Raw genomic sequence first — 15209 nt, forward strand, 5'->3', positions numbered from 1 at the left:
TGCGTGAAAAGGTATAAATCACAAAAGGGGGTTGATAGCAACAAAAGATAAAAATACAACAAATGAACTTTTGTAAAGGAAGTTTAAGAAAAATCTAAAGTAGCACAGGTGCAGAGTTTTAGAGTCATATTTCATTTTCTTTTTTTAATTTAACCTTTATTTAACTAGGAAGATCCCATTGAGATTAAAAACCTCTTTTTCAAGGGAGACCTGCCCAAGATAGGCAGCAGCAAGTGTCTCACAGTTACAAAAATGACTCAGTCAAACACGTTGTAAAGGTGTAATAGTGAGTTTGACCCCATCTTTACTCTGTTTGGCCAGGAGTCCAGGAAGAGAGGCTTATGCAGTAAGTCGGGTCCTCCCTTCACAGAACTGGGGTGATGCACCAGAGCCAGCACAGTGGAAACGCTGATGAAATGAGATGAAGAAAAGACACTTTTTTTTCATGTTTAGGTGTTGAGTGTCTAAAAGATAAAATGTTATTCTTGTCTTCATTTGTAAAAACAGGCTGCATATTTACTATAAAGAATGATCTCTTATGCTACACTGAGTAACACATTTAAGCCTTTAAGTCACCTTAATCCAGGTCTGGATGTTTGGGGTGGGTAGAGGGCTCCGACTGTTTGGCAAAACTAACTTTTCAGTTTTTTAGACAGGAAGATGGTAGAAATCTGTAAATTTTGATCTGCTACTTTAATTTCTGTTTTATTTCTTGATTTGTAGTTTAGGTCTGTTTGTAGAGAGTGATCTTCCATTTTTTTGATTTCTTCTTGCTTTCCTGATGGCATCGCCAATTATTTTCGTCCTGTTTGTGTGTGTTACATGTTTTCTTGTACAGGACGTTCCGCCATGATTGTGAACTTATTTTAGTGCTGTTGTTTTATTTTTCCACCCATACATCTGTGTTATCTATGACTGCTGTGGACACACATGAAGCTTTTTCCATCAATATCACTGCTGATCAGCCGTATTATTTCCATTTTTAGATACTAGAGAGCTGCCAAGGGCCAGTGTGTTTAATGAGAACTGGGGGATCAGATCTGATTTGATCTTTCTAGTCCTCGGATTAAATTGATCAAAAGCACGTTTCCCTTACTTTAGAAAAGTTTTATTTATTTTAAACAGGAGTGCATTTCAGTGTCACATGGTCTAATATTTTGGACACAGCTGGGCTTCCATAAAGGGAAACACCCCTTTGGCTGGGTGGGTACTTACTGTCTATAAACAAACATTGTTTCAGCATTTGAACTGTATGTGAGAACTTGAATTTGATTGTAATGAAGCCATTTTTCTTTTCTTTGAAATATAAAGTTTTAAAGAGTTGTCATGGAGACAGAGTGGGCACGGTTGTGGAAAGTTACTTTGTACAGACTGTACATATTGAGCAACTATTAAAGAAGTGCCTTTGAAGTTAAAGTTTTGTTTTTGCATTTATTTATTCTGCTCTATCGGATCATCCTCTCCATGATTAACATTTAAATATAGAGTCGGCACCCTTTACGTTAGTTCCTTCTTTGGACCAGCAGATGGCAGAAGAGTAACATCATAACACTCATTACTCCATTATCTGGCACCACCACTTGTTTACAATGAGGATGATTTGATTCTCAGAAGGCTATAGGCCTAATGAATGAGATGAAGAATACTAATGAAATACACTGCATTCTGCAGACAAATTGATGCTCAGTTATGTGTCACAGACACATTATGCTTATTCAATCATACTGTTCTTAATTGAAGGGCGCTTGACCTTTAATATTAATGATATTATTCTGCTGAGGCTCAGTTTTCACTCACACACATGGAATATAGAACAGCCACATTAAAAGGAATGGCTAATGAGAGAAGGAGAAGAAAAGCTATGTGCTAAACTGGAAAAAAATCACTACCCAAAATGCAGACAGGGGTTTGATTTAAAAACTTAATAAACATGACTAATAAATCTGCACTTTTAGAATGTAAGCTATGCAGTTTACATTCAAATACAAATGAGTAACAAACTGAGTCAACAAAAGTAAGACCATTTTTATTTGCAGAACATACTCTGAAATCCTTTCAGAACTTATTAGACACCTTGTTGAACTTAGTTATTCAACTTTTGTTTCCCAACAGAAAACTGTTTTAGAAATCTACGATGTAGTTTCTAATCATTTGAAATTCATTAACTTAAAAAGTGAGTAATAAAAATAAAGTTGGCACTGAAACTTGATATGCCACAAATTTTTCATTGTAGAGTTTCAGCTCTACAATTTTTTCACTCAAAACTTTGAGTGTTGTTGGTAAACAAAATTTGCATTGGAAAAGACAAGCAGAACAGGTGCAAATTATTTCTAGGTGGTAGAATAAACTTTTCTTGAGTGCTTTTTAGTGTGTCCTAATTTTAAACAATTTAAATGAAAGAAAATATAGGTTACGCTTGAATGTTATGTTTTTTACAAGAAATCTACAAATAAAAAATTTTTAGTTTTTATTTTAAAGGGTTCAAAATAAAAATAAGTGAAATAATTACCTAATGTTCCTAATGTGGAAGAAAAAAAAACATTTGAACTTATAAATAATAATAGATTAAATAATCATAAAAAAACGAATATTTTTTTTTATTTATGTGTAATTAAACCAGGAGTTCATTTATTTATGTATTTATTGTGCCACTTTTGGGCTCCCATACAGGTTCATTTGGGCGTTGTAGGTGTGGTTGATTGGTGCGCCCCCTGCCGGTGATGAGCGGAGCTCCCTCCCTTTTCCCTCCTTCCTCCGTAGAGTCACGTGACACCAGCGGCAAGAAGCTGCAAACGGCTCTGAGACCGGGGCTGCGCGAGCCTCATCATCATCATCATCATCACCGCCACAACCGCCGCAACGACAGCATAGAGAGCCGACCGAAACCGGGGTCTTTACCGATTCAAGGAGCCGGGCGTCATGGCGGGCCCCCGTTAAACCAAGAGCCACATTTATCCTCTTTGTTCTCGCAGTCTTCACGCGCCTCCGCCGAGGAGGGGCCGCCAGGAGAAGCTCTCCTTTTCCGAGCGGAGGAGAAGGAGGAGGAGGCAGGAGGAGATACAGCAGCGGCGGCAGCGGAGGTAACAGTCGAACCGGGGAGGTGCTTTCTACGGTACGAGCCGAATGGCGGACCGCGAGGCGTCGCCGATACCGCTGGAGATCCGAGCTCGGCTGGCGGAGCTGGAGCTGGAGCTGTCAGAGGGTAAGAAATGGATCAAAAAACACGAGGGGAGCGAGGGAGAAAAGCCTCCCCTCTCTCCCCCCCCCTCCTCCTTCTCTTCCTCCTCCTCTTCCTCTTTTCTCTCGTTATCACGTTATCTCATCACCATCACCATCCACACCGGGAGCCCGTACCTACTAACGGAATCTAACCGTTCATTCCTGCGGCCCCGTCCTCCACCTCCTCGTCCCCTCCCGCTCCTCCCATCCAGATGTTTGTCAGTCAGGGGACCGGCCTGAGCAGCTCTGTGTGGCCGGGGGAGGATGAGGGCTGAGCGGGAGCAGGCTGCGGGATTCTCCCGCTGCTCTTTGTCTCAGCTGCGGAGGAAACACACACACACACACATACACACACACCCGACACGGCCTGTTCGCCCGTTTTGGGTCCGAAAATCGAGTCGTTGTTTGACCTTGAGATGTTGACACAGTCAGCCGAGCCTACCTGTGTGTGTGTGTGTGGACGTGTGTGTGTGGACGCGTGTGTGTGTTTAATAATAGCATTGCGATGCAACGCTGCGTGACAGCGCAGCACAGAGGGGGGCAGCTTGGCTTTTGATGCCCGTGATCGCAGACTTCTGCTCGCGTCCCTGCCTCGCTCTCTCTCTGTTTTTTTGGGCCTGAAGATGAGGAGCAATATTCTTCCCACCACCACCATCTTCTTTTTGCACACCCCCCCCCCCCCCCCCCCCCCCCACACACACACACACACACAAACACACACACACGCACACTCTCCTCTGTATGGGCCATCGAATCCCAATCACAACATCCTACCCAGTTGTTATCCCAGTGCCAGTGAACATCTCTGCCTTATATAATGTGGAGGGCATATTTTATTTATACAGGCCTGAGAAGGTCTACATTGCACAGGGAGAGATCCTGGATACATGCTGGATGTGAGCCACCCTTTTTTGCCAACAATTTACTGCTTATGTGCAGGTGTGCGTGTGTGTTATGCTGCCAAAATCCGATGTGTTGAAGGTGATGGAGATTGTGGTGTATCTGTGGTTGAGAATGCTTTCATGTGTTCTCCGAGGATGATGAAGACTGAGTGTAAATTGTGGGGCGAGTGTCGAGTAATTAGTCCAGACGAGCAGGAATCTGCGGCTTTAATCTAAAAACATCGGCGCGTGCCTTTGAAATCCCCTGAAAGCAGTCAAACCTCGATGCATCAGACTGTCCCGTTTCTTTCTGATCAGCCTCATCATTCATAAAAGGCTTTATTTTCTCTCTGCAGTGACACACACATGCACGCACACACACACATGCTGAGGTGAAAGTGTGGCAGCTGCAGGCCGACTGGAGCTCCTAATCCAGCCGAGAGTGTTTATCAGAGCAGAACCTGCTGCTGGCAGATGTTATTAATGATGGAAACGGCGGGAGGACGAGGAAACGTCACGCCCAACGTCAGCCAGCCTGAAAACATTCAGGTGTGTGTGTGTGTGTGTGTGATGAAGGGATTGGCGGAGTTAGTGGTGGATCACAGCAGGTTGAAGGATGACAGGCCTCCTGATTGTGCGACGGACATGTCAGTGTGGGCCTGTCACATGTACTGATCCAAACACGGGGTGAGAACAGTGTGTGTATATATGTGTGTGAGTGTGTGTGTGTGTTGGATCACTTAGGGATCGTGTTCCTGTGGTCATTACAAAACAGGAGCACGGCGAGCAGCAGATGAGGCCGCTCAGATGGATGGCGTCTCTTCAAAGAGATTTTAAAAACTCCAATTTGTTAACATCAGCTAATAGGAAACAATGCTTTGTGTTCTTGTTACTTGCATAAAAAGTGTAAAAAATGGACATAGCCACAGCGACGTCACCCACTGGTTTTGGAAGGCTTTGATCACTACCTTGTTGTTTTTTTAGATCCAAAAGTGTCCACATTTGGAAGCTAGGGTGGAGTGTTAAGCTGTCAGCGTAACCACGGTCCATTAATAAACTGCACGGGTGCAACTCCCAGAAACATACCTGTTAATTAGTGCTCACAAAATACTAGAATTTCACTGATCAAGCACAAATTTCCCGGAATGCTCCATTAAAAATGCAGAGTATAGTGAAGTCGAGGCCCAGCAGACACCGATCAGCTCCGGCTTCCTGTGTCGCCCTAAGTCTGGTATCCAGATGGATGAGTTATTAAAAATGTCGCTCTCCTCAGAGGAAATTTCATAATTCCCAGAAAACAAAACATGTTGGTTTCTATTGTAAAGTTTGACATTTTAACATTGCGGTTGGAGCTCTCTTTTCACACAGGGAGAATCCAACCAAAATGCATCATTCCAAACTACATGAGAACGTAGGTCCCCTCATTGGCCAGTTTGTTGCTGATGCAAAAAAAAGTAAATACAACTGCTTTGGAGTTTATTTGGAACCAGACCTGGACCACATCCAAAGGGTCTCAGTGCAGTTGTTTTGGTCCACACCTGAGGGCCATTACCGTGTTCACATCAGGACAAACGAACCAAACCAAGAGGGTTTGATTTAAACAGACTAAACACCGAAGCTGTGGAAGTAGCTACTGTGATTTTTCTAGCAATTTGTTTCTTATTTGACTAAATGAGAAAAGCAAAACACTAACCAATTAGTTTCAAAGTAAGAAACAGTCCAGATAAAGTCCAAGTAAAGAAACTTGAAAGCTTATGTCTAAAATAATAACAAAAGTTTGACCTAAATAATTTTTGCTCCATGTAGAAGCAGGTGGCTGTATAACATTTAAAACACAAACCCTGCGACAGACTGGTGACCTGTCCAGGAGCCTCCTGCCTACATCACCACACTTTATCCATGTATGTTATGAAGTGCAAAAAACAAGCATTATGTTGTATTGTTAGTGGTACATGAGATACTCTACTTTCCTAAGAAGTGAAACAAGCCCTGGTCTTCTACGCTTTTCCGACTTTCCTACTGGAAATCACTAAATCTGACATCCAAAGTAACTGGAACGTGGCAGTAACCTTGGTGTTCTGAAATGAATGTTCACAAACAGGAAATGATTGAAACAAGTTATTAGCCAGCTGGGTAATACTACAGTCCCACTCTTTGGATCACACGGTCCAGGCGGTGTCCCAGACACAAAATGTTTGAAGGCCACTGGTGTCGGGTGTGGACATTAAATTTAGAGTCAAGACTTTTTCATAGTGAGTACCTCAGACCACACAGCAGCATATTCATGACTAAAGTTTGGCTCTTTTGAAGTTTGCTGATTTTGGTTTGTCTCAGGGACCATCAAGGTGAACTTTTACTGAGTGCAGTTAAACCCTCGTCCTACAGTTTCCCGTGCTAATGTGTTTTTATTATCCTAATCATAGTTCTGTAGCTACTCACCAGGTCGCACGTTGTTACATGTGCTTCACTAATCCTCCACACATCCTCAGTGTGTAGATTTTCATGTCTGTTTACGACCTTTTACCTACAGCAATGCAGTACGTTTTTGATTTTTTGAACCTTGTGAAGCAGCCGGGCTGTTTTCCATTTGAGTAAAAGGAATTTGGATTGTTTTACCTCTGGGTGGTGAGCCAGTGACTGTTTGCTTTTGGGAACTGATTGAGCATTTGGACCTGGAAACAGATAATAGTGTCATATGTACCAAGTGGATTTGGGGATGATGTAGTCCTGCTAGGTGGCATCTGTGTGTGAAGTGGTGTGGATGAGAATTAGCACCTCCAAATGTGAGGCCACAGTTCTGCAGCCAGAGAAGGGTGGATGCCCGCACTGTTTTGGGGATTAATTGCTTCTTCAGGATCTATTAATGCACATAATTAATCCACGGAAAGTGACATCACATCCGCTGGCACTACTCTTTGGGGTTGTTTCAGCAGTTTTTGTATCCTCGCGTTATTGCTACAGTTTGAAAAGATGAGACTTTCTTTGCTTCCGGTTCTGACTTCTCCCCCACATACCAGATGTGGAGGTTTTATATGAGGGGCGACTCCTATGTTTCAGGAGAATGCTGCAGGGAGCGTTCGCGCCTTCAGCACTAGTATGTTTCAGAGCTGTGGCAACGCCACTGTTTGCGCACAAAGCAATCAACATAGCGAACAAAAACGATCCATCAAGTGGAGGAGTGAGTGTGGAGAGGGAGGTCTAAACACGTATGTTTTGACTGGCGCACCTGTGACTCAGATAAGGAGGTTCAGAAAAATAGATGAGTGGATTATGAGTTGTTTGTGAATAAGGGATTAATTAGTTTGCAAAAAAACCCTGAAAGTAACGATCACCTTTATTGATCGCCAGCCTCAGTTGTTGTTAACTGATGTTTGAAAGGCTGATTTAAAGAACTCCATTTCATCACTTGTACAGTCACTACATAAAAAACTTAAAGGGGTCATATTATGCTTTTTACTGAATTACCCCAACGAGGGACAGTAAAGAACATTACTAGTCTATTCTTAGTTTCTTAGGTAAGTACTGAGTTTTGGTTTTTTTTTTGTCTTGGCTCTGTATGATGTCATAGAGTGCGTTGTACCTAGAATGGTCATCTCAGGCACATAAGTGCCACCCAGCCTCCATTTACACTTGGCAGCCAATCAGGAGAAAGTTGCTTTGAGAGGAGTACAGTGGATGAGCTGAGGGGCTGCGTCACAGCCTGGTATAAGATACTTAAGGATTATTTAGACTTGTGAATCACGCAAACTACTCTAAGAATAAAATGTGATGCTGGAAATGAGCAGAATTGTTCTCCTTTAAGAAGCTAAAACATGCCACAGATGATATTTGTCTGATTAGTGGCAGAGAGGTAAAGCAGGTATTCTGCCTCCTAATAAATAGTGTTTGAGGACGCCGTGCCTTTACAGTTATTGAAATGTGCAGCAATGAAAGTCAGGCTACAATTTCCTGCTGCATTCAGTGAGTATGGCTGCAGGATGAAACTTCAGTCTTTGTCTTTGAGGAGACGGTGCGGCGCTCCACCTGTTTATTAGATAAACGCAGCAATCAGCTGAGCTCTGGTAGATAAGCCTCTCCCTCGCTCCCTCGCTTACTGTCGCCTAAATCGCATCATCTCTGCTGTATTGCTGTGACCTCTAGGCATTAAGGCACCATTCTCAAGCGTTTAGCATTGGCTCTTATGCAGGGTGACTTGCAGATGGGATGCAGCGAGCTGTCGGTGGATGATAGGAACGTCAAAGGACGGCCGCGTTAACCGCAGAGCTCTCAAAGTCCAGTGCCAAAATATCCTGCAGTCCCTGAACTAACTGTTAAAGTGCTGTAGAATGAAGCTGTGAATGTTTCTGGTGTGTTTAAGGACCTCTTGAGGTCTCGCTGTGAGCTGTGGGTCCAGTCTCAGGTGTTAAAAGTAAAACGCTTTGACCAGGAGAAACAAAGAGATTGAAAATGAGGGGATGTCCACACACTCGTTCATATTTAATCACCAAAGAGCTGCTCAGGTGTGAAACCAGCAGCAGCACATTTTCTTCCTCTTGCTAAATATTTCACATGGTATCAAAGCTTTTGTTCATTTTTTTCTTTTCTTTTTTGTATTGAATATTTATTAGGAGCTGGTGAGGGTGATTGTGGTGTTTCACTTCTAAATTCTTGCAGATTTGGGGGTTTTGTAAAATGCAATGTTGCAGTTTTTTTCTCATTAACAATGAAGGCCTAGATTCTGTGTGTGCATGAACACAACAACAACAACAACAATGTGCATCTGTGGCCTGAAGCAGTACATTTCAGGTCAGTGTAGCCTTGTTTTTTTTTTTTTTGTATCTGCAGTGCCTCACGCGCGGCCTCTTTCCCAGGGATGTTGATGAATAATTAATGAGTATTTACACTATTATGTGTGATTAAGTTGATCAGGCTTGATGAATGAAGCATTGCATCAGCTGTGGAGGAGAGTTTCCAATCAGGATGGGATGCAAAGTTCTTCTTATTGTACTCTATAGATTTAGGTGTTTATAGTTCCATCCAGAGTCCAGGGTCTGTCACAGAACTGACATATATAGACAGACAACCACATTCACACCTACATACAATTAAAATCACCAGTTAACCTAGTGTACATGTGTTTGGATTGTGGGAGGAAGCCAGAGAGAACCCACGCAGGAACAGGGACAAGATGCAAGCTCCACACAGGAAGGCCCCAGCCAGCTGGTGGGTTTGAACCTGAGACACTCTTGCTGTGAAGCAACAGTGCCAGTGACCACACCAACATGTCACTCAGCATATAGTTGTTGTTTGAAATTTCAAAGCACTAGATTATGAAGCTTTTGAGGCCAGGAGTAATGTTGTTCAAAAAAGCTCAAGAAAGGTGTGTAGTAGGTTGCTTTGGGTGTCACAGTTAGAGGAGCACAAGTCCAACTTCTCCCCTTTTTTTTTTGATTGAGATGCTTTGGGTTTGGATATCTGCCAATCCTGATTATGGATCCAATAGCAGTGATACATTACTGATCTGTAATGTAGGACAAGATTGGAAATGATTCTTTATTGTTTAAAAGCAACACACTTGACTTAAATGTTGCTTTCCTAACTTTGACAAAAATCCATTTAAGAATATAAATTTACTGATTTTTGGTATTATTGCAGTTCATAAGGGAAAAATGCTCTGCTGTTATTCGTGTAAGTTATTTGCACTAGGCTCATTTCACTACACCCTATTCATCTTTTTCTGACATTTACAAATGGATATCTCCAAATAATTATTACAGTCTAGTTTTTTTCTTGATCATTTACTAAAATCCTCTTGTATTATTATTATATTTCATGTAAATTAGGGTGGCAGAACCAGGCAGAGTTTTGTTGCAAGAATGCTCCACATTTGCGCCAGATAAGTATTTAAATTTTGACCCCCCAAAAAAACGCAGTTGTGAAACTCCTTTTTGCTTTGGTATGATCTGACTGTAAAGTTGGACTTGAAATTTCATTAAAAATTCTTTTAAAAGTTGTAAATCTTAGTTGACATTAGCTGTTCCTTCCTAAAGATAAATTTTGTTATATTTGTGTATGTGCAAAATCCTGCCGACAAATCTTTGGTAATATTTGAAAGTAGTTGGGTTTGTTTTACACGTTAGAGCCTAAATAGTAACTGATGAGAACATTTCTTCAGGCAGGTAATATATTCAAGTTTAGCTCAGTCCAGGTTTTACCCTTCTACACATCCAGTTGGTAAATCTCTTATTAGTGGTGTTTCAGCCACCCTATATTTGCATCTGCCACTGTAAGCTGCTTTGCAACCCACCCCCACCCCAGACCCTCCTTCTTGCTGTGTCATTGCTCCGTTCTGTAATGATGAGTCTTGTAGTTGCTGCCTTGTTGCAGCCAGATATAAATAAGGGCAGGTGAAAATGACAGTCTTCTTGTGACTGCAGTGTGCTTGGGTAAAACATCATCTTGATATCATCTGATGTAGTATGAAGATTTTTTTCTGTCACAAACAAGCGAGCAGCCTGTCAGAAAAGGGCAGCTTGACTCTCTGACATGGACGGGATTATTATAAGTCTCATGTATGACAGCATGAAACCTGCCTCAGCTGGGTTTGTATTTGTCTCGAAGCTTTGCTTGATGATTTCTAGCTTTTCAAATCTTTTCTGATTGATCTCTTCTCTAATTGGCTATCTGACCCTCTCTGCCCTATGACAGTCTGACTTCACTGTGCGTATTGATTATTGGGGATCTTATAGGTGGAGGAGAACAGGAGGGATGCTACAGTCCTTTATCTTTGTCTGGTCTAAGTAAAGGCAACATGTTATAAAAAACTGTTATGATAGGGTAAACCTTTTTTCTCAGAATTGGGTTGGGATTATGTTTGGTGAAATCCTTACCGGAATGGCTTTAAGAGCATTTGGATAAATCAGGATTCACGTGTATGTCTTGCTTTGATACTTGATGTTTGGGACGATGTGATTTTCAAAGTGACAGCAACAAAGTCCCTCACAAGGCAGGGTGACCAAGGTTTGATTAGCACGTAGTTTCAGGCAAGTTAGCTACTTGTTACTGATATTATTCATATACAGCAGGCTAATTACTCACGGCACTGATCAACTTATCCTTCATTTTTAGCTGCACAAGCAACTACCTGCTCTCTCAGGATATTTTCAGAATGCAGTCGTCTCTGGGAAAACTTTCTCTGTGACATCAATAACACTTTCCTGATCTCTTCATATGAGAATTATCCTCCACAATCATCTTCCTTTGATTCAGAAAAGAGGATGATTGTGGGTATACCCATTGGTTAACTTGACAATCACAGATTCTTAACCAATAAGCATGCAGTTTCACAGTCTGATGGAGATGGCAAAAGTTCTTACATACGCTGTAACTGTCATGACTTGATGTGCACCTCCCCAAACGTTACTGGCCATGATTGGCCTGTTCAATACCGTCTTTTTCTCCAAGGCATTTTCTGTTTCTGGCATCATTTTTCAAATCGACTTGAAAGAGAATAAATCAAGTCAAAGAGATAAACTATTGCCGACTACAGTTTTGGTAATTAAATTGCACAGGAGCGCTGGCCACTTGCATAGACTACTTCACAGGCTTTACGTAGCTTCAGCACAGACATTTAAATTAAGCTTCAACTTGACACTTTGCAATCGGACTTTCTCCATCTTTTATACCATCTACTCTATCAGCCTATTCAAAGTGAAATGGGAATTAAGCCTGAAACACGTCCATGTGAATCCTGTACCTCACCTTTACTCTAGACGTCAAAACAAATTAGCAGCAAGCAGCTTTAATATGTTGTGACTACGTGATGGTTTCACAGTGTTGTTTCAGGAGTCCTGATGGCTGATCATCAGCACAATCCTGACATTGATTTTCAGTCAATCTGAACGCTTCTGATCTGAGTCGTCTTCATTGAGCAGTCAAATTGCACAACACGCCCACAGAACTGAGGCCCACAGTCTAGTTATGCTTGCTGTGAGACTCAGCGGGCATGTGATGGAGACAGACGTCATTTCAAACATGCTGCATGACAAATGACTGACAGCCCCTCTATTCTGATAACACTCCAACGCACCACTCATCGAGCTGTCACTGGTCCGCTTCCCATTTTTAACCGGAAACCACGTGGCTATTGTTCTCCGGACTTGTTCTGTCATCCAGTACTGACTGAAACGTGTCAGCAGCAAAACCTATTGTATAGTATAGCTTTCTTTTAGGACAGTTTTGGACTTAAGCTACCAAGTAATTCATGCTGAGTTTCATTGCTGCTTGTCTGTTTTGTATGTGCGGTTTATCCATTTTAAGAAGAAAGTTACATCATCGCCTAAATCACTCATCTAAACTCCCAACTTGGCACGACTTTAAGCTGCTGGACTCAACTAATTCTCAGTGGTACTACTTTTAGTATCACTTAATTTGCCCAAGAGTTTTTTTTTATTTAGTCTGGAGAGTCAGTGCATAGTGAAGACTGTGAAGTCCATGGCTGGATTTGAATACTTTAAAACTACATCCAGACCCAGTACTGGATTTTAAATGTGAATAATGGTGTCATGGTATCACTGATTGTGAGTTCAGCCTTCCCTGCACCGTCTACTGGACAAACTACTGTGTGTGAATGCACTGAGTGATATTCCACTATTATCCCAAACTTGGAAAAAACTAGAAACAGAAGGTTTTATTGAGTTGTATTAAAAACTTGCTATGCAAAGATCATGATTTGGCATTTATGCCCACAGAAGCTGCAAGCTCTTACATTTAGGTTTGAATAAAAAGGTAAATAATTAGTTAATCAGAGTTTAATTGGTCTAATCATTTCCAGCCCTCTTCAATCAGTATATTAAAAAGTATTATTTATTTTATTTCATATATACGGTTATTTGTATGATGTCTTAAAGCAGGTGTGGAGAACTCCAGGCCTCGAGGACCGGTGTCCTGCAGGTTTTAGATCTCATCCTGGGTCAAGACACCTGAATCAAATGATTAGTTCATTACCAGGCCTCTGGAGAACTTCAAGACATGTTGAGGAGGTAATTAGGCCATTTAAATCAGCTGTGATGGATCAAGGACACATCTAAAATCTGCAGGACACCGGCCTTTGAGGCCTGGAGTTCGAGACCCCTGTCTTAGAGGGAGGATGTCTCTAAAATGGTCATCTCAGGCACAGAAGCCCCACTCAGCTGTTGTTCATGCCCATAGTCTTTGCAAGGCACCAAGGCCCAGTATAACATACATAAGGATTATTTTAAACTGTGAGTCATGCAAAGCTACCCCAATCGAGTTTAAAATGGTAAATACGGAGAAGGATGCTTATCATTATTTACGCAAACCACAGTGACGTCTTCACATTGCTTGTTTATTATACTCCATTGATACTAATCCCAGTTCTTGAAAAGTGGAAACAAGCATTGGTTAGACATTTGTGACCAACAAATGAGCAGAACTGTTGCGCTACAGGAACAATTACTTACATGCACTGATGATGTCAGTGTGAGAATCCAGAGTTTTTCTCTGCAGGTTTTTTGTCCTACATAGATGATTTTTTTGTGTGTTTTACCCAAAGAGGTTTTTATTTTTCTCAAACAGATTTATTAACTCCTCGGGCATATTGCATATTTTGGTTCCTCCAAGACTCATCGGCTTTTACACGGACTGATCCCGTTAAATGTCGTGTCACCCCCAGAGGCCCCTTCATAGGCAGGAAAAACGTTGGTTTGCGTGTCTGTTTCTGCCTTAATTTGACAGTTTAACCTTTTAATTAGGTCAGAGTGAGGAGCAGCAGAAACAGAGAGAGAGGTGTCACTACAGCTCAAACGCTGAATGGATTCAGTGTTGAACTGCAAATTGAGTCTAATTTTGAACAGTTAGTGTCATTTATTGAGTGAGGAGACCGAACATTTACTCGATTAAGCCACTTGAAGCGAAGAGGAGCTTTTTTCAGTGTGACTGCTTGTTTACAGGGTGCCAAGTATAATGAAAAGTTTGCAGAGCACAGTAATGCCATCAAACGGTTTATTATCCAGACTGTAGATACACTGATTGTGAAATCGCAAAAAATTCTTGTTCTTTTTAATGTTTTAATATAATTTATTCCCAGAAATAAATATTATTTGGATATGGATCAATAACACCAGGCACTCAGAAATGTAATTACATGTCAATTTTCCTTCTCATTGTGTTACATAAGTACAATATGAAAACGAATTACATTAAATCAGTCATTTGTGATGTGCTTTAAATTGACATCTTTTTAAAAATAAAATAGGCACAAGTGGAGTCATACACAAAGGGAAATATTAATTTCTTCTACATGGACACAAATAAGTACAAATGAGACCAGACAGATCTGAGCTCAGGCATAAAAATAAGGTTGGAAAATTCATGTCCAGGAAGTGCAAATCAATACATGAGTGACTGTTTCATAAACTGTATTTGAACGAGCGAACGATCAGTCCTGCAAAATTCAGTCAGACAACTCTGGTTTGAAGTAAGTGACTTATTGCAGCAGCAGAATACCGTCTGGCTGATGAGGCTGTGAGCTTATTACCCCTCAGATATGTTACTGACAGAAATTAGGGAGTAACAAGTAAATGCATCTCTTAATAGGAGTAATGCATTATTGATAGACGCATCTCCTCTGATAATAGATTAGCCTTTTGTCAGAAAATCTATTATCAGCAATTATGATATATATTTGTAGTTCTCTGCCTCCTCTTTGTAACCATTTGTAGCCTTTGTCTGTGTTTCATATCCCGAGCTGAGTTTCTCTGGACTCTGGGAAACTGTGATGGACACGTATCACTGTTTCCCTCCGGACATGTTACTGTATTTCCACTGGTGGCATCTTAACCCACTGCTCCGACAGGGCGCCCTGGTTTTCTGCTTTTCTGCCATTGTGGACGTGACACTTGGCTGCTGCTACAACTGTGTGTATATTTAGACATATACTGTATAAATGTGTGTGTTTCTGTGTGTACCCGTGTTGCCCCTGGCTTTGCTGTTGTAAAGCCAGAGGACGCCCCGCCATCCACACGGGTCCCTGCATGTGAGTGTGACAGCCCAAGGTCCCCAAAGCATGACGCATGCTTTAGTCCTCCTTTATGTGTGTGCATTTGTGTG

The 15209-nt window shown here is 41.6% G+C and overlaps 1 protein-coding gene across 3 annotated transcripts in view; it reads left to right on the plus strand.

The window, feature by feature from the left end:
- Positions 1-2732: 2732 nt before the first annotated feature.
- Positions 2733-15209, plus strand: part of LOC134634031 (disco-interacting protein 2 homolog C-like) — a 74533-nt gene continuing 62056 nt past the window's right edge. For 2 of the 3 annotated variants that reach the window (XM_063483054.2, XM_063483055.2), the window contains exon 1: positions 2733-3202. In XM_063483054.2, coding sequence (XP_063339124.1) covers positions 3124-3202 — 79 coding nt within the window. In that variant the 5' untranslated portion in view covers positions 2733-3123. The remainder of the gene's footprint in view (positions 3203-15209) is intronic. The other variant, XM_063483056.2, reaches the window with a different exon arrangement.

This window comes from Pelmatolapia mariae, linkage group LG9 (assembly GCF_036321145.2).
Source record: "Pelmatolapia mariae isolate MD_Pm_ZW linkage group LG9, Pm_UMD_F_2, whole genome shotgun sequence".
NCBI classification, from domain to species: domain Eukaryota; kingdom Metazoa; phylum Chordata; class Actinopteri; order Cichliformes; family Cichlidae; genus Pelmatolapia; species Pelmatolapia mariae.